The sequence below is a fragment of the Lissotriton helveticus genome, chromosome 1_1, assembly GCF_964261635.1.
Source record: "Lissotriton helveticus chromosome 1_1, aLisHel1.1, whole genome shotgun sequence".
NCBI classification, from domain to species: Eukaryota; Metazoa; Chordata; class Amphibia; order Caudata; family Salamandridae; genus Lissotriton; species Lissotriton helveticus.
Window position 1 is genome coordinate 1707272704 of NC_136057.1, and position 19124 is coordinate 1707291827.

General features: G+C 50.9%; 1 protein-coding gene across 10 annotated transcripts in view; it reads right to left on the reverse strand.

Annotated features, from left to right (window-relative positions):
* STAT2 (signal transducer and activator of transcription 2) overlaps nucleotides 1–19124 on the reverse strand; it is a 1031780-nt gene that overhangs the window by 393493 nt on the left and 619163 nt on the right. For all 10 annotated transcript variants that reach the window (XM_078689090.1, XM_078689088.1, XM_078689089.1 and 7 more), the window contains one exon: nucleotides 18682–18739. In XM_078689090.1, the coding sequence (XP_078545216.1) occupies nucleotides 18682–18739 (58 nt within the window). The remainder of the gene's footprint in view (nucleotides 1–18681; nucleotides 18740–19124) is intronic.

Consider the following 19124-nt stretch of genomic DNA (forward strand, 5'->3'; position numbering starts at 1 on the left):
CGTCTGGGCATACCCTTCCCATATAGGGTGAACAGCAAAACACACAAGATGATGGATGGAATGTTGCACATCTTGTGTGTTTTGCTGTTCACCCTAAGTGGGAAGGGTATGCCCAGACGTGGGTCCCGTGCTCACTAAGCCACTGGAGTTAAGCTATCCTGGCCGAACACGGCTGATAGCCAGAAACCGGTCCTAGGATGCTTGATTCCGGTCCAGGGAAGACATGGCTTGGCAGTTCGGGCTGGACTGTTCCCAGGAGGCACAGGGTCAAGACTGATTTGCATATGGCCATGTCTGAACTGGGGTGGCTTGGTGAGCAAAATAACGATGGATTAAACCGAGATCTGTGACTTGGGGTGAATGTTTTGCCATTGTGCAACATTCAGTCCATCATCCTGTGTGTTTTGCATAGACGTATGACGCCTCTGCAGTACAGTGATGGCAGAGACTACGCGCTTCTACATGAGCATAGACATACGACACCACTGCAATACGGGGCCCACTCAAACTAAGAGACGGACACATCGCTTTTACATTCAGCAATGAGCCCGCGATCATTAGACACAAGCGCTTATGGGCTTATCCATCACTTGATGTGCAATACTTTAAGGACCTGACTATTAGGCAGCCACTCGTCTATACACCAGACACACCATACCACAAGCTGTGTCCATCAATACACTACTGTTTTTTTTACCCCTTATTTTGTGACATACCCGGATGGGTTACTATTGGCATTACCCTACTAAACCAGTTCTTACAAATGTAACCAGTAGAGAACAACTCGTACTTTTCTACAATGTCTTTACTAAACAATTTTGTCCCCCAATTCCCACTATCTGACACGCACAGGGGCAGAGCCGCATGACAGGTTCCACCGGGCACTGTTGAAGCCTGGGGACCATAAAGAGTGGGTGAGTCCTCCTTAAAACCAACTGTTCCTACTGTTCTGTTCTATTTTATTCACAGGGATTTGAATCATCTTAGTTCACTGAGATAGTTCACCTATTTTTAAACACTTTGCATTCTGTCTGCCAGCGAGCAGGCTCACTGATAAATAATTAGCATGTTTTTTTGAGTCACCAGGGAATTCTTGTTGGTATTGATGAACAATGTGTACTTAAAAAGAAAAAATTCCTTCTTCGATTGAGTGTCTCTTTCTCCCACACAGGTAGATCCAGGCAGGTAGAAGTAGACTCGGGGTAATACTGTTATCCCTGACACACTTATCCTTTTCTTCACTTATTAATTTTTTGTAGATAGCTCACTATTCTAGGTCCTGAAGAATCGCAGGGTTAATATACCGAGATCGAGAACAAGTCGACCAACACACCATAACAAGAGCACATAGACCCGCAGAGAGGCTCATGTTAATGCCTTGTTTCACTTCTTTTAATTAGGACAGGAGACCCCCAGAATAAAGTTTGTCCATTCCAGGTACTCCCTGCCCTATTTTTAACCACCACGCAGCATCTACACCTTTTTGACTCCACACCCGCACTCATCATACGGCAGTTGGATAGAAGATCTCCGACAAAGAGCGCCTTTTTAGGGAGCCGTTGGGGACTGCACCGCCACCCCAACGAGGAGCAGCCCTGACGATGAAGCATGACACCTGAAAGGGTGTGTGAGGGCATTATGATCCAACAAAAGGATCCCCACTACTACCCTTTATAGGGAAGAGTGAGATCCTATCACCTTACTTCTCTCAAACAGCTACTCCACTGAAGAGAGGAACAACATAGAAACCCTTTGTAAATTGCTTATAATGAGTGCAACACCACAACGTGGAGCGCAACGGTCACCGCTGGCAGTATGTAGGGTAACATGCACAAGAGGGCGTTGTGCGCATCATGTATAAACACACCCTATGGCACTAAATCTCCATGCCATATATTGCTTTTGTTTTTGGTACTTCCGGAGAGGCAAGTATGTATGTATGTATGTATGTATGTATAAACCGTTTTGTAACGCGCTCTATTACTTGGGAGTATCCTGGCGCGATAGGGAAAAGGCAGAGGAAGACAGACGAATGAAGAAAGACTCAGCTTATGTAACACTCCTAAACAAATGGGTTTTCACATTTTTCTTGAACTGGGCCACACCTTGCATGGATCGCAAGTAAAGGGGAAGAGCATTCCAAGCACGGGCAGCTACTACAGCTATAGACTGGCCCCCAAGTCTGGTTCTCTTAAAGCGAGGAAGAGCCATTCTGAACAAGGTGGATGATCTAAGAGCTCGTGAGGGGGCATAAAAGGTGAATCTCTTTTTCAAGTAAGCAGGTCCTTGATCGTGGGTTGCTTTGAACGAGAGCACCAGGGATTTGAACAGGATGCGTTGAGATACTGGCAGCCAGTGGAGCTTACACAAATGGGAGCGGACACTCTTCCATCTCGGAACATTAAATATGAGACGGACCGCAGCATTCTGAATGACCTGTAGGCGTTTAACCAGGTAGGCTGGGATACCGCTAAACAGGGCGTTCGCGTAATCCAGCCTTGCCAGGATAAGTGCGCGAGCGACCGTCTCTTTGGCTTCTTGAGGAAGCAATGGGAAGAATCTGCGTAACATTCTCAGCGTGGCAAAGCAAGTCCCAGATAACTTCTTTATATGGTCCTCAAATCGTAGGTCCTCGCCGAACCAGATGCCCAGATTTTTCGCGGGACCACCCATCACCTTGGGGCTAGGAATATTCGGGGGCCACAGCAAATTCCTAAAATTAGAGGGGAAAGAACCAAAAAAAAGTACCTCGGATTTATCCTCGTTACATTTCAGCTGAGCCAAAGTGAGCCAGCGAAAAACTGAGGATAAACACAGCTGAACTGATGTAGTATCTATGTGATCATCTGGCCAGGTAAACAGCAGCTGTGCATCGTCGGCATACCCTATAACCTTAGCCCCGTACTGCTCCGCTAGATAAACCAGGGGGGTGATGTAAATGTTGAACAGTAGGGGGCTAAGGGTGGATCCTTGTGGGACCCCAGTGAGAAGTGGTTTAGGTTCCGAGGCGTGGGGCGACATCCAGACCTGTTGCGACCTATCAGAAAGAAATGAGGACAACCAGGCTAGGGCACCTCCACCAATGCCTATAGCAGAGAGCCTGGCGAGAAGGTGCTTGTGGGGAACGGTATCGAACGCGGCAGAGAGGTCCAATAAAATCAGGACCGCTCTGCCGCCTCCGTCAAGACATTCCCGAATCGATTCCGCCATCTCTACCAGGGCTGTCTCCGTGCTATAGGCCGCCCTAAAGCCCGATTGAGCTGGATGGAGAGCTTTAGAAGACTCAACAAAGCTCTCTAATTGATGAAAAGCCACCTTCTCACATATTTTGGCCAGCACGGGCAGAAGTGATATGGGACGGTAGTTCCCAAGAGCAGAAGCATCCAGCCCAGGTTTTTTCAGAAGCGGGAGAAGTTTTGCCTGCTTCCAACCAAGAGGAACCTTAGCTGAAGATAGGGAGAGATTCACAATGTGAGTAACCTCACTGCAGACAATGTCTGCCACCTCCGAAAGCACCCGGGCAGGGCAAGGGTCAGAAGGAGAGCCCGACTTAAGAGATTGAAGAAGAGGCAGTACATCACAGTCCGCGACCAGCGAAAAGTTTGTGAACTGTTGCAAGTCACAGGGGCAAGGCGTAAAAGAAGGGCCAGCCGCAGAACAGTCAATCCTGTTGGATCCTAGTTATTTTATTAATAAAAAATTCGGACAGGTCCTCGCACCATTGTGCCGAGGAGGGGAGTATGGCAGTGTCAGCAGCAGGGGATACAAAACTTTTTACAGTAGAGAAGATCTCTCTACTGTTATTTTCAGCTTTGGCAATTCTCCCTGCATAATAATTCCCTTTAGCTGTCTTAATAGTGGCATAGTACTCTTTTTGGGCTGCGCGTAAGGCGGACTTTGACTCCGAGCTATACCCAATTCTCCAAGCTCGCACCAACTTTTTACACCTTCTTTTCAACTCCCTCAGCTCAGGAGAGAACCAGGGCTGGGAGGGGGTGTGTCGGAGCCTGGACACCGTAGTGCATTTCGTGGATACATTGGCCGCCTGCAACACCCACCCATTGAAAGCATTAAGTGCCTCACCCACCGCAGAAGTAAGCTTAGGGCGAGCACTGGATAGAGCATGGCCGAACGCGACCAGGTTGACCTTCTGGGTATGACTCGAGGGAGATGTGGATGCAGATCGACTTACACCCTCCACCTCCCACGAGAACCTGATAAGATCATGGTCAGACCACGTTACCTTTTCTAAGCTTAGGGTCTCGATAGGAAAGTTAGAACAGACTACATCTAAAAGGTGACCTCCAGCATGAGTCGGCACAGCCACCCATTGTTTAAGCTGAGCAAGGTCCAAGACTTCCCCCAGCCGGCGAGATTCAAGAGAGTCATAGACATCTACATGATTATTTAGGTCGCCGAGCAGAAGAAATTTAGGAAAGCTTAAAGCCCGTGGAACTATACATTCCTCCAGGGTGTCAATGAAGTGGTTGGCAAGGCCAGGAGGCCTATAAATCAGTGAACCCCCCCAAGGTAAAGTGAGGCGTAATAGTAAGGGAGAAGTGGAGAACTTCACCATCAACCCCTGCAGCGGGTTGCTCAGAGGCGAAGTGCCACCCTTCTTTAAAAATAACAGCTAGTCCGCCTCCTCTACCCGAGGGCCTGTCAGCCCTGGCGATCTTAAAACCCCTAGGAACAGAACAGCAAGTTCCACAATCGGGGCGCATGAATTAGTCAACCACGTCTCCGTTATAAAAAGAACCTCGAGCTGACCATCCACCAGCAGCTCAAAGATATCAGCGGTGTGTTTCACAACAGATCTAGCATTGATCAGCCCGGCTCTAACTAACGCGCGGCTAAGCTCAGTGGCTAGGCGCGGTGGTAAGGAGGGCTGGGGGGAAAAACCACAGCTCGAGCACTTCACACCAGCGCAGTTCCACCCCGCTTGCAAGCAGACCCCCTCACCAGCGGGCAGGTTCAACCTCAAGAGGTCATTGCGGGAGTACCTGATCCTGTCAGGGCAGGTCCGACCAGGAGGGTGTCTGACAAGGTGACTGGCCCTGGGCCTGTCCGAGACACGGACGGGCACAGACGGGCCCTCCTTTGGCGCTCCTTCGGCGCGCAGATGGCGCGCCCGCAGCGCGCGACCGCTGCGCGTTCGATGAGGCATTGCTATTTGAGGCCCAAGCCCCTCCCCGAGCTGGACCGCTAACTCGAGTCCAGCAGGGGTCCGGGACTCACCTAAGATGGCGCCCGACCTGGCCCTCCACAACAATCGGCACTGGCAAGCCGCGGTGGAACGGGGCGCAGGGGGACCGGTAAGCAGCACAAGAAATATAAAAACGATACAATTTAAAATACACGGTCACGAGCAGCGCACACAGCGCTCACTGCTTACCTGTGGACACGCCAGCACGCCAGCACTCTGCCTCAGTCCCTGGGTTGCCTACGCTGTGAGTCTCGCCGCCATCAACATCTAGGAGCGGCTAGAGACTACAGCTCCCAGTGGGCTTAGCGCGGACTTCCTGCCACCGCTGTTCCCGCGCCCGGAGGCGCTACAAAGCGGAGCCTCGACCTTGGTGGAGCGGGGGTCACGAGCAGCGCACACAGCGCTCACTGCTTACCTGTGGACACGCCAGCACGCCAGCACTCTGCCTCAGTCCCTGGGTTGCCTACGCTGTGAGTCTCGCCGCCATCAACATCTAGGAGCGGCTAGAGACTACAGCTCCCAGTGGGCTTAGCGCGGACTTCCTGCCACCGCTGTTCCCGCGCCCGGAGGCGCTACAAAGCGGAGCCTCGACCTCGGTGGAGCGGGGGTCACGAGCAGCGCACACAGCGCTCACTGCTTACCTGTGGACAAGCCAGCACGCCAGCACTCTGCCTCAGTCCCTGGGTTGCCTACGCTGTGAGTCTCGCCGCCATCAACATCTAGGAGCGGCTAGAGACTACAGCTCCCAGTGGGCTTAGCGCGGACTTCCTGCCACCGCTGTTCCCGCGCCCGGAGGCGCTACAAAGCGGAGCCTCGACCTCCGCGTCGCGGACGCGCGCGGGCGAAGCCCGGGCAGAGGGCGGGCCGTCTGTGGCCGTCCGGGGCAGGAGGGGGCAGGGCAGGGCCACCCCACTTACATCCACCGTACCGGTTTCAACTTGTGGTGCCTCACTGTGGTGTCGCAACTCAACATGTCAACTCGCTCCGGTAAGGCCTTGAGGGGTGGCGGGGAAAGTGCCCCAGGGGGTACTATGTTCGGCTCCATGGACAAATTCCTGACTAGGGTGGCGGCTGTCATCGACAATGAACTTGCCATATCTGAACGGCGCCTTTCTTTTGACTTTCCTCCTTCTAAAAGTCCATCTTCAGCAATAGTGTTGTCCCCTGAAATTTCTATTTCCCCTGCACCCTTGCTTGGGGATCTACCTGGGGATTCTTTTATTGCACCATTAGAGGGTGGTATAGAAGGTAACCACGGTATTAGCTCTTGTGCCGTGCTTATAGATCCATGCACTGAGTTTTCCTTAGCAGGTTCACCTGGCATTCAGTCCCAACACTGCCCTGAGGTTCCTGCTCTCGTCCCACAAGCTCCGCCTAAAAATCTACTTCATCAGGAGCCTATCAAAAGGAAGGGGAAAAGGGCAATTTACACTCGAAAGGGCTGCCCATCCAAGATTACTAACCATCCCAGGTACCCGCCCCAGAGGGGTCCTTCCCCCCTGGGTGCTACAGGACCTGTATCTTTAGGGACACCTATCTGCGCTCCAGCTGCTATTGACATAGTACCACCTTCCCTGGTGGCCCCACCAATGCCTGACCAGGCCAACGTGGGTCCCTCCTTGGAGTCGTTTGAGAAGCTGGTCAAGTCTCTTGTGTTGCCACTTATAGACCAGGTCAAGAGGTTGGGGGACAGGCTTGACTGCTTTGAACAGGTTACTAGGGACAATTTTTTTGCCCTAAAAACCCTGCTCAAGCACCAGAAGAAGCTCAGTGAGGACAGGACAGATAGGTTAGATAAGACCAATAGGATAGAGGTCCCAGTGAGACCCCCCTCGGGAGATCAGCTGACGCAGCCGCCCAAGCAACCAGCCCCTGGGAAGACTATCTTGGCTGCTCCTAAGGTTGGTCCTAGGCAGATAAAGCCGAATGCATCCACTCATGTTGCTCAAGTGCATGCTACCCCTTCCCCAGTAGTAACAACCCCGAGGCCCAAGGCAACATCAGAAGGGAGGGACGGGCCCTACTTCGCAACCTGGGGCCGTTATATCTGCTACAACTGGCGGTGTTGCATCAACTCCTAAGGTTGCATCTATCCCCGTCCCACCTATAAACCGTACCCCTTTAGGTCCTCCCCAGAATAGTAGACGTAAGTGCCCCCCTGTTAACCTCCCCCCTGAGTGTCACCCGTATGTTGTTATCCTTACCAAAGTCCCCCCTATTGGGAGTACCCAGCGGGAAAACCATCAGGCACTCAAGAATAAGGTCATCCACTGGCTAAAAGCCAACAGGCCCTTGCCTGTGGGAGTGGATGGTATTACTCTTGGTGTACGCAGGGTGGGATGGATTGGAAACGGGAAAAAATCGCTTGAAGGGGATTGTGTGGTGGTAAACTTCCAAGATGCTAGGGTCGCCCATCTAATATGCTCTCAAGGTCAACCCACGGTTGGAACGGGTATCGACATAGTCGACTTGACATTCTTTTACCCACGGTCTAGTAGGACCACTCCCACCATCCACCTTGGACAACCCACCTATATTAGCAGTCCCGGGGGCCAATTCTCTGTGGAGAACACTGCCTATGGCCTTTTAACCCCGCGAGTTTTTCCCCAGCAGCTATGCCTAGCTCCAGTAATACCAAACTGGGGACCCTGGAGCTGTTGACTCAGTTCTGTTCCCGGGGAGGTCGCTGTGGCTCCAAGCTTTGTTGCTGAGTCAACACCTTACCTCAAATCCAATGGCTCCTCCTCCTCATCGCAAATTCAGGCTACGGCCGAGCTTGTAGAGGAGAAGGGGGAGACTGGGGCATCGTATAACTTTTTGGCCAGTGCCCCTGGTGTGGGGCCTGTGGTCATACCACCCCCTGTCGAGGATTGTAGCATTGCGGCTGTAACGGACCCCCAGATTAGGGTTTTCAGCTGGAATGTGGCGGGCCTCGAGAGGAAGCTGGCGCTGCCGGACTGGAGCGAGCGTGTGGAGCAATACTCCATATGCCTGTTCCAGGAAACCTGGAGTCGGGTGCCCCTACACAAGGCGGGCTACTCCACCCACTTTTTGCCGGCAGTAGAAAGTGCGGTGGCCTGTTAATCTGGGTAGCCACTGAACTCAACTGTAGGGTGGAGGAGAGGGACACTAATTGCCCTGATCTCCTAAATATTTTGCTCAGAAATTCCCAGGGCAGAGTTATTCTAAACATTTTTAACATCTACGCCCGTGGTACTAAGGGTGGAAGAGAATCCCCAGTAATAGCTTGTCTGGAAGCCCAACTCCGCTTATCTCCCCACAGGTCCTGCACCTTGCTGGCAGGTGACCTGAACTGCACTTTCGAGCCCCTGGACCTGGACATCCTAGCAGACCAAGAGGAACTTGATAATGGGTGGGGGATTCCGCCCCTCGAGCTTAGTCCTATTAAAAAGTGGACGGAAGTGGCCCTCCAGATCAACTCACTAGTCATGGAGTTTGGTCTTAGAGCTGCCAACGGCAGGACTAGGTCCGACAAAATAGGGGCGCACACCTACAATAGGCCAGGACACATGTCACGGATTGATTATTTTCTCCTTGACATACACCTGTGGAGCATGGTGGAGGATATGGTAATTGTACCTTCTGTGGAGAGTGACCACAATCTCCTGTCCCTCACCCTGTCCCACAGGTGTTTCAATAGCACCGTGAGTAGATCTCCTTGTAACCCCGCTCCGGACCTGTCAGTGGTTACAAACTGTGGTCGAAGGCTAAAGTGGGCGAAGCTAGCCCTTTCGGAGGAGAAAACCTCTGCGATTAGGCAGCTTCTGGTCTCAGCCCTAGCTAATCTTGATTGCCAAGAGGAAGGGCTGATGGAGGTGGCACCGAGGTTCTGTGTTATAATTCAGGCCATTGGTGACCTCTTTGTAGTTCCAGCTCACCCGAGCGGAAGGAAATCAAGCTTACGATCGGGTCAGGGCTGGTACAACCAGAAGTGTAGGGAGGCTAAGTCACTTCTTATCGAGGCAGTCAAGTCCAAATTACCGTCTAGGACTAGGGAGGCTAGGAAATACTATGCACTCTGCCAGAAAAATGCAAGGATGGAGTGGGAGGTTAATTCCTGGCAGGACCTCCTGGCTGCCAGTCGTGGGAAAGATGCTAAAGGTTTTTGGGACATGGTGGGCAAAAGGAATCGTCCTGACGATTCCCGGAGGACTTGTGCTATCAACGCCCAGACTTGGTTCTCCCATTTCCAAAATCTTTATTCTGCTGCCGAAGGCCCACTTAATGATTCCTTTAAAATCCCACTCTTTACTCTAGTTCGTGACCTGGAACTGTTTTCTCCCTTGGATGTTACAAAGCAGATCAAAACTTTGGTCCCTTTGAAAGCAGCTGGTCCGGATGGCCTACCGGGGGATATCCTCCGTGCTTACCCGGAAGAATGGGGGGTACTAATCTCTGCACTCCTCAACGCAATTATGGAGGGAGGCCCTGTGCCTGACTCCTGGAGAGGTGCGGAGGTGGTCCCCATTTTCAAAAAGGGCAGTCGGGACTTACCCGGGAACTATAGGCCTATAAGCCTAATAGACTCCAGCCAGAAATTGGCTGGGAAAACCATCTTGGGGAGAATCACTCAATGGGTGGATGACAATCACATTCTGTCCGACATACAGGCTGGGTTCCGTTCGGGTACAGGAACTATTGAACAGGTCTTTAGGCTTTTGTTGTTACACTGGAAGGTGGTGGTACTGGGCAAAGGCAGTCTTTACTTGGTCTTTATTGACCTTAAGACTGCCTTTGACCTGGTACCAAGGGAGGAACTCTGGAGGGTACTTCATGGTTTAGGGATGCCCCCGTACTTACTAAACCTCCTTATTAACCTGCATACCAACACCTATGCCCAGGTTAGATGGGGGCTGAATGGGGAAAAGACCGATAAGATCAGGGTCGAGAGGGGAGTAAGACAGGGCTGTGTTTTGGCCCCTACCCTATTCTCCCTCTATATTAACGGGGTGGTAGATCATTTACTGGGCGAACCATCAGATGCTCCCATCTTGGGAGGAGTAAAAATTCCAACTCTGTTGTTCGCCGACGACACCCTCCTCATCTCTAAAACCCCCCAGGGTTTACAGACACTGCTGAACCGCTTCCAGGATTTCTGTACCACCAAGGGCCTCGTCATCAACATAGACAAGACCAAGTACCTAGTCATGCATCCACCTCGCAAACTTGGCCGCCCTCCAATTCTGAACTCTATACCCCTAGAAAGAGTGGCAGAATTTGACTATCTGGGAATCCGTCTGAATGATGTGATGAGCTGGACTGCCCACATTGATAAAATGACTTTGGCCCACAAAAGGGTGGGGGGCGCCCTTCTTAAGGAGTACAATAACTCCACAAAACATTGTGTTGCTCCTATACTTGAGATCTACAAAGCACGTGCGGTCCCAGCGTCACTCTATGGATCGGAACTGTGGGGCTTGGGCAAAGTTGACTCATTGAGCAAGGCCGAAAATAAATTTATCAAGGATCTCCTTGCTATTCCATCGAGCAGCCCGACCATCCCAGTGCTCATGGACACTGGCTGTAAAGCTATAAGGGACCAGGCTCGGCTTCGTCCCCTTCTGCTCTGGGCACGCTTGTGGAGGGTCCCGGAGCTACAATCTTATGCCAATGGCTTGGCAGAAGTGATGCACGCAGATGGTTGGAGTAGCATCAAATGGCTGAAGGACATAAAACATCTCTTAGGGGAACTAGGTTTGGACTCTTGCTGGCATAGTCACTCCGCTCCTCCAAAGAAGATTTTAAAAAAACTTTTCTGGGAGTGGGTCTGTGTGAAGCGCTCCAGATAAACTATTAGCGATCAAAAACCAAGATGGAACCTGGGCTACCAAGAAAACTAGAGGAAGCAAGTTCGTTTTAGGGAGTTATACCAACATCTATATACACGAGGAGGTGAAAGCAAAAGAAGGCCAATAGAGGAAGTAGAAATAAGAAAAGCAATAAAAGAAAAGCAACAAAAAAAAGCACCAGATCCCAATGGCATCATGGTATTCTTTTATAAAAACCTTTCTCCTACAAATAGGAATATCACCAACAGACCTTTTTAACCATATACTACAGTGGAGCAGTGCAACTCTATCTCTGAGAGAAGTGGCCATTTCCCTCATCACTAAACCAAGAAAGAACCCAACTGAATGTGTCTCCTAAAGGCAGACACCCCCTTTAAATTTGGACACCAAGATGCAAACAAAGATACTAATGAATAGACTTGACAAATAATGGGTGCCATACTTGATATATTGGAATCAAGCTGGGTTTATCAAGGGCGGCCAGGGAACATTTAATGCACGGTTCTCCAAAGTCTGTCCTGGAGGACTGAATCCATGCCAGATTTTTTAGATATCTACATTTATCGAAATGGAGATATGCTAAAAATCTGGCATGGATCTACCCCTCCAGGACTGGCTTTGGAGAACCCTGATTTAAATAATGAAAATACACACTTAATAGAGAAGACTGCGGAAAAAGATACCAATGATCCTCCTAAGCTCGAATGCTGAAAAAACATCTGACCAAGTTAGCTGAGGCTTTTCAAGAGTGGTACTGGAATGAAAGAGTCTCAGGCTAAACATGAGAAAGTGGATACTTGCGGGATATGCATCCGCAACTGCTAGAGGGTGAGTAAATGGGAGATGCTTTGACCAACTTAGTCTACCAAAGGGCAAGAGGTAGGAACGTCCCTGTCACTCCCGCTTTTTGTACTAATAGTGGTCCCACTGCCAACCCCCTCCTTTTATGCCTCACCTAGCGATTGAAGATAGTTACATGCGCCCCTTTCTCAGCACAGCATACATTAGCGCACCGGGGGTCCCCAGAAACTCTGCATCTACCACTGTGCAATACACCGTCCGCGCATGGCATGGCCTCGCCAAAATGACCCAGTGCACATTAATGTACTCTCCCCTCTTGCCACTTTTTGGGCAACAGGATCTCCCGGTCACACAGGAAGGTGGCTGTCGCCAGCTCCTTCGCAAGCTCTCTTTATACACCTGGGGAAGCCTGTAGACTGCAGGGAAGTTTAGTACCAGCGATGAATTTTTTAAGCATATCGTCCCCACTCCCTTAGAACGCTTTTATTACATAAGACTCCGACAGGACATTAAAGCCGCCACACCCACCTTCCCCCTGGAGCCTCCTGTGATGCCCCCGCTACACGCTTTGTTGCAACAAGAGGCCCCTGCGCATGTCCTCTCGATCTTATACCGATCCGTGCAGTCAAATAGAGAATACGAACCAACTGCGGCCCAGAGTAGGTGGGAGGAGGAGCTGGGATATTCCATTACTGAGGAACAGTGGGCATACTGCTATACACAAACTGGGGAAATCTCTGCTAGTAGTAGATTTCGCATTCTACACTACAAATACATACATCGATTATACTACACGCCGGTGCGGATGTTTAAGCTGAAACTGCGCGATAACGATCGCTGCGATTGGGAGGGAGACGGTTTCAGACACCTGGCCTGGGATTGCCCACCTATACAACGCTACTGGGCGGAAGTACTTGCTGCCCTGGACCTCATGACTGGCCTGCACGTCCCCACTGACCCATTTACCGCATTATTAGGGTACACTGAGCCTATTGCTGCAAAAATGCGAAAATACATCTCCATCACGCTCCTGCTCGTGAAAAGGAAAATAGCCTACAAATGGGGCAGAGGGAGGGCGCCAAAATTTAAGGATTGGCTCCGAGATCTCACATACTGTCAGGAACAGCTCCATATCTATACAGAACTTCAACCCCCCTCGCCGCGCCCAAGAGACATTTGGAGCCCACTGCAATCCTATTTATTGGAGCACGCTCCAGATGACACTGTGGACGCCCCAGGCACTGCAACATCTGCATCCTGATGAGGTTCCCCCCCTCAGGTCACGCCGCTCCTGTCTATTGTGATTTACGGAAAGGTATGGGTCATAGATTCCCTTTATTCAGCGGCCATGTCTTCCCACTAACAGAGGATACTTTGTTTTATTTCTTCCTTCATATATTACATGCTATTTCAGAGGTGGAACTGGTACCTTGTGTATGCCTTAGTTGTTTTGTTTAATGTATAAAATTATGACCTTTATCTGCATCGCTATTTCTGCCTCCATACTTCAGCACTCCTCCTGACGCGGTCGGCCCAGATAGGTTGTAGGCGGCTTGCTGGGTACTCCCCTACCACCCTCATACAACTGGTTTTAAACATTGCTTGTGATGCTATGCCGGCCCCGCAGTGGTTGTAGGCAGTAAGCGGATTTGTAATACAGACAATGCTTGTTAATAAAGGTCTTTAAAAAAAAAAATAATAATAATAGTGGTCCCACTGCCAGACAGAATAAGGAGAGCAAGGTTTAAAGGCATTAGATTCTTATCTGAACAACACAAAATAATTGTCTTTGCAGGTGTTGTTGTGCTAACTCTGGCTGACCTACTGAATTCCGATACCAACCCACTTGTTGAACTACAAAACTTTGAAAAAGTCTAAGACTTTATAAAATCAAACAGAAATCTGACACAAAATGCATGGACTCCAGAAGATATAGAGCAAGAAAAGAGAGTGGGCTGCCCTTTCTGCTGGCCCACTGGAAATACTAGATATCCGGACCTCAGCATACTAGCAAGTTGATCAATCAATCAATCAGAGTACTTGTAAAGCACGCTACTTACCCGTGAGGGTCTCAAGGCGCTGAGGGGGTGCCGCTACTGCTCGAAGAGCCAGGTCTTGAGGAGTCTACTGAAGGTGAGTAGGTCTTGGGTCTGCCGTAGGAGGTTGGGAGGGTGTTCCAGGTCTTGGCGGCAAGGTAGGAGAAGGATCTGCCGCCGGAGGTTGTTCGTTGGATGCAGGAGACAGCGGCGAGGGCGAGGCTGGGCTGGGGGTGTAGAAGCGGAGTCTGCTGTTCAGGTAGGCTGGTCCCGCATTGTGGAGTGCTTTGTGTGAGTGGGTGGGGAGCTTGAAGGTGATCCTCTTGTCGACGGGGAGCCAGTGTTGGTCTCTCAGGTGGGGGGTGATGTGGCTGCGGCGGGTGACGTTGACGATCAGTCGGGCGGAGGCGTTTTGGATGCGTTGTAGTCATCGTAGGTGTTTGGATGGGATTCCTCTGTAGAGTGCATTGCCATAGTCCAGTCTGCTGCTGACGAGGCCCTGTGTCACCCTTCTTCTTGTTTCGGTCGGGATCCACTTGAAGATCCAGCAGAGCATGCGGAGGGTGTTGTAGCAGGAGGAGATGGCATTGAACTGTTTAGACATGGAGAGGGAGGAGTCGAGGATGAATTCTAGGTTGCGTGCATGGTCGGTGGGTTTCGGTGCTGTTCCCAGTGTGGTCGGCCACCAGGATGGAGTTCATGACCTTGCGTGTCTCGTCGTTGTTGACGTTGGACTAGGAGGTCAGGCGGTTGGCGCTGGTGGTGTTCACAATGGAGGTGGGGTCTGGCGTAGTCAGGGCGCTCATGGTGTTGAAGCTGTCATGGATGTCAGCGATCTTGCGGTGGAAGAAGATGGCCAGTGAGTAGCACAGTTCTTGTGAGGGCGGTATGTCGTTGGCATTGGCGCTGGGGTTGGAGAGTTCCTTGACAATGATGAAGAGCTCTTTGCTGTCATGTGCGTTGTTATCCAGGCGGTCTTTGAAGGAGGATCTCTTGGCTAATCTGATGAGGTGGTGATGTCTGCGGGTGGTGTCCTTGTGGGCTGCGTGGTTGTCTGGAGTGCGTTTGTGGAGCCATATCTTCTCCAGTTTCCGGCATGCGCGTTTGGAGGTCTGCAACTCATCGGTGAACCAGGTGGCTCTCTTGCTGGTGTGGTTGTTGGAGGGTTTCTTGATTGGGGAGAGGGTGTTGGGGCAGTCGTCTATCCACTGTCTGAGGTTGCGGGCTGCGGTGTCTGGGTTGTGGGCAAGGGTGGTGATCAGCTGGCAAGGTAGCGGCAAGGTAGCTGCTGGGTGCGGTGATGCGTGGTTGGTTTATGGAAGGTGAAATGGATGCAGAGGTGGTCAGTCCAGTGGAGTTCGGTGGTGTGGTCGAAGGTGACGTGGGTGCCTCTGGAGAAGACAGGGTCCAGCGTGGGGACAGCTGCGTGGGTGGGTGCGGTGACGAGTTGTCTGAGGCCGAGGTTGGCGAGGTTGTCGATCAGGGTGGCGGAGTTGGCGTTGTCCTCGAGGTGGAAATTTAAGTCCCCGAGGAGGATGTAGTGAGCGGAGGCGAGTGCGTGGGTGCTGGCGAGGTCGGCGATGGAGTCGCTGAATTGAACTCGGGGTCCGGGGGGTCTGTAGATGAGTGTTCCTCTGAGGGTGGTGTTAGGGTCGCTGTGGATCCGGAAGTGTAGGTGTTCGGGGGTGTTGAGGGTGTCGTCTGCGTGGGTGGTGACCTTGAGGGTGGACTTGTGGACGATGGCTATTCCTCCTACGATTCCGTTGGCGCGATCCATGCGGGTGATCTTGTAGCCGTCTGGAATGGCTATGGCGATGTCGGGTGCTGAGGAGTCGTTCCACCAGGTCTCGGGTCAGGAAGGCCACATCTGTGGCGGAGGTGTCGAGCAGATCCCAGAGCTTGACGGCGTGTTTGCGGGCGGAGCGGGTGTTGAGGAGTATGCAGCGGAGGTGGTTGGGTCCAGTCCTTGGAGGTTTGGTGGCTTTGTCGCAGGTGAAGCTGCAGGTGTGGCAGGAGAAAGGTCCATGAGTCAGTTTCGGGGCGCCTTGGAAGCAGGTGTGGTTTTGGCCGGCGTCAAGTGCGTTGAGGGTGCTGGCGTCGTAGCGGAGTCTGGTGTTGTGGCGTTCGCAGGGTCCAGGGGTTCTGGCACTGGGCGGGTTCCAGGCGCAGACGGGCTTGCCTATGGCGCGCCTACAGCGCGCCAGCGGCGCGTCTGCTGCGCGACCTCCATAAGAGGGGGATAGGGAGGGAGGAGCAGCTGGGAGGCGGGAGCAGGGTGGCCAATGGGGAGCTTGGGGGCGGGCCGCAGCGGCAGGAAGGAGTGGGAAACGGCGGGAAAACAGGCGGGCAGCAAGGAGCAGGTACGAGGCAGCTGGCGGCCGTGTGGTGGCGTGGGGAGCGACCTGCCTGCAAGCAGGGTCAGAACTTGATGGGACGTTTGCAGTGAATTGGCCCAAGAGACAAATCCTGGAAGACTTTAAAATGTGGCAACCTCTGTACATTTCATGGCCAGGCAGAATAAATATACTGAAGAAAAATATTTTATCTAGGATGTTCTACTTGCTCCAGGCACTTTCAATGTCAATCCCAATAGAAATGAAAATAATTAAATGAAAACTATGCAGTTTGTTTGGACGAGAGGTAGGCCTACAGTTAATACATGAATAGGGAGGATAAACATGCCCAGATGTCATTCCCTACTTTCAAGCATCCCACTTTCACTTTTTTGTAGAGTGGACAGTAGGAGAATCCGCCAATAGGTGACTTCCCCTGGACCGAGCCGTAGAAAGCAGATCTCTTTGGAGTATGGTCTGGTTAGCTAGAAATCAAAGCTTGCAAATGCATACGAGCTATGCCCGTCAAAGCAGTGCTGCAGCACTTGGACATAATCACCGAAAAGGGGGAAGATCACTATGTTCCCCTCCCCTAACACTTGTTTACAAGATAACTCACTCTTCACCCTAGGGCTTCAAGGGGAAAAGTTTAAGACATGACAGAAGTGGGAATTCGATCTGTCAGGCATTTTCCATCAAAACTAATTCAAAACTTGCACCCCACAAATAAGGCAGAAGACAAAAAAAGTCAAAGCCCTGTGGAAGAAATTTCTAAGAACACACCTAAGAACAAGGGGCATGTTCTTAGGCATTTATAAAGCTCTAAGAGAAGAACATGTTAAGTCGCAATGGAGATACCAAGAGGTGGAAGACAGCTCTGAGGAGGGAAATCTCAGACAAGGGCGGATAGAATGCCCTAGAGAGTCTACAAAGTACTTTATCAATGGTACATTGCACCCAAAAAACCCCACTCTTAAGGTGCCAGAAGCAAATAATGAATGTTGGAGATGTGAGGCAGAAAGGTACAATGGTATATACATGCTGGGTAATACAAATAATGACTGTTCTGGAAGGAGATTCTCAGTCACGTTAAGGAGGTGCTGGGATACCAGGTGCCAGATGAGCTGGGAACGATGCTGCGGGGCTGGTGTTGCCACCTGGCCATTTTGCATCGGCATGAACAATCCCAACCAGTAAAACATTTAAAAAATAAATTAAATATACTATTTTTTTACCCCTCCTTAGTATATAACTTAAACAGTAAATATAAGAAGAAAAGACTTTAAAATGTGTTCTTCAGCTAACTAAAGTAAACAAAGAGAGAAAATCTATGTTAACCCTTTCGCTGCGGCGGCAATTCCGCCGCAGCGCTAGGGGGCGGGCGCGCGGCGCTCTGACGCTGGTGACGGAACCTGCGCGGCGCTGATTTCGCGCCTGCGTGGCGCTGATTTCGTGCCTGTGCGGCGCGTTCTACCGCTCCGTCACAAGCACAGCCCACCCGAGGGGCGTGACGGAGCGGTTCCGTCACGGCCCCGCCCGCTCAATAGAACGCGCCGGGCAGGCGCGAAATCAGCGCCAAGCAGGCGCGGCGAGCGGGCCGTGACGGAACCGCTCCGTCACTAGCACAGCCCACCCGAGGGGTGTGATGGAGTGGTTCCGTCACCAGCGTGGGAGGGGTTAAAAATGAAAACAATCTGCATTAAAGTATCAAGTCTGGACCATTACAGAATTCTAAAACATGAACAGATGGGTGGTATTTTTCTCAGGGGTAAGGGGCAACCCTTTGCAGGCCTGTGGGGTGAGAACTCGGATCAAGTACATGCAAATGACGGGGCAGACAGTCCCTAATTTGTAATGCATAGAGTCCTCCAGTGGCAGATGATGAGGCAGTACATTCCTAATTGCTCTAGACTGGAAGAGAAAAAAGAGTCCCCAAGTGAAACGCAGTGGTTTCAGAAGCAATGGCAATGTTTGGCTTTTAGAAACCAAATCTGTGACTTCGAAAAGCAGAGAAACGGGTTGGGGGGGCGGGGTGGAAACTCTGATTACCTGAAACAAATTAAACATAAGCAATATGCACCTGCAAGACGAAGAGTAGTACACCTATTTGATTACTAGTGTGCCAATACCACCTAACTAATAAAAAAATTATAGCATCGAGGGAGACACTAGCTCAGATAAACTGATTGCATAATAGACGAGTGATCTACAATCACTGCTCCAAGACTGACAGAAGAATAAATTATAGCAGCAATGGGGTGGAGGCAAGGGAACAGCGTTTTCAAGTTAATATCAAAAAGTACTTGACTGAGGGGAAAGTTATAGTCTTATTGTTACGTGAAATCCTATTTCAAAAAAGACCTTGATCAAAAATGTAATATTAATAAACTCATCTGCAGGACAATTGTGAGATCTAAGGACACAGCCAAAGGTAGCACTGCTGCAATCAGACTAAAATGTTATGACAACAATTTCTCAGGATGACAGAGGCTCACCTTTCAGATACCACGATAAGCCTGCGCTTCATGTATCGCCTATACTCCTCCATGCACTCTGTAATAGAAGAAGGCAGAGAGAGACAGAGAATGAAATTGGAAGCTTTGAACTCTGTGGAGCCTGTGGTGAGACTTGGCCATGGTGAAGAATTTGAATAGACTCCAGAGGTCCCTTACATGGCTGCTGATCCTAAATATCTCTCTCCCTTTTGCCGCTACACTTTTCATGCATTGTTATTTTAATTGTTTCCCCTTGCTGTTGCACCACTTCCTTCCTTCTTGGTTCCCACTGCATAGTTTAAACTCTCCCTGAAGCTCCTGAGTTCCCTGTTAGCTCCAAGGCAATGCCTTTCTGAATGTCATCCCTCCTTCCTCCCTGCAGCTCCTGAGCAGTGGAATCTCCTTCGTACCTTTCCTGCTTTTGGCCCTTACCATAATGCAAG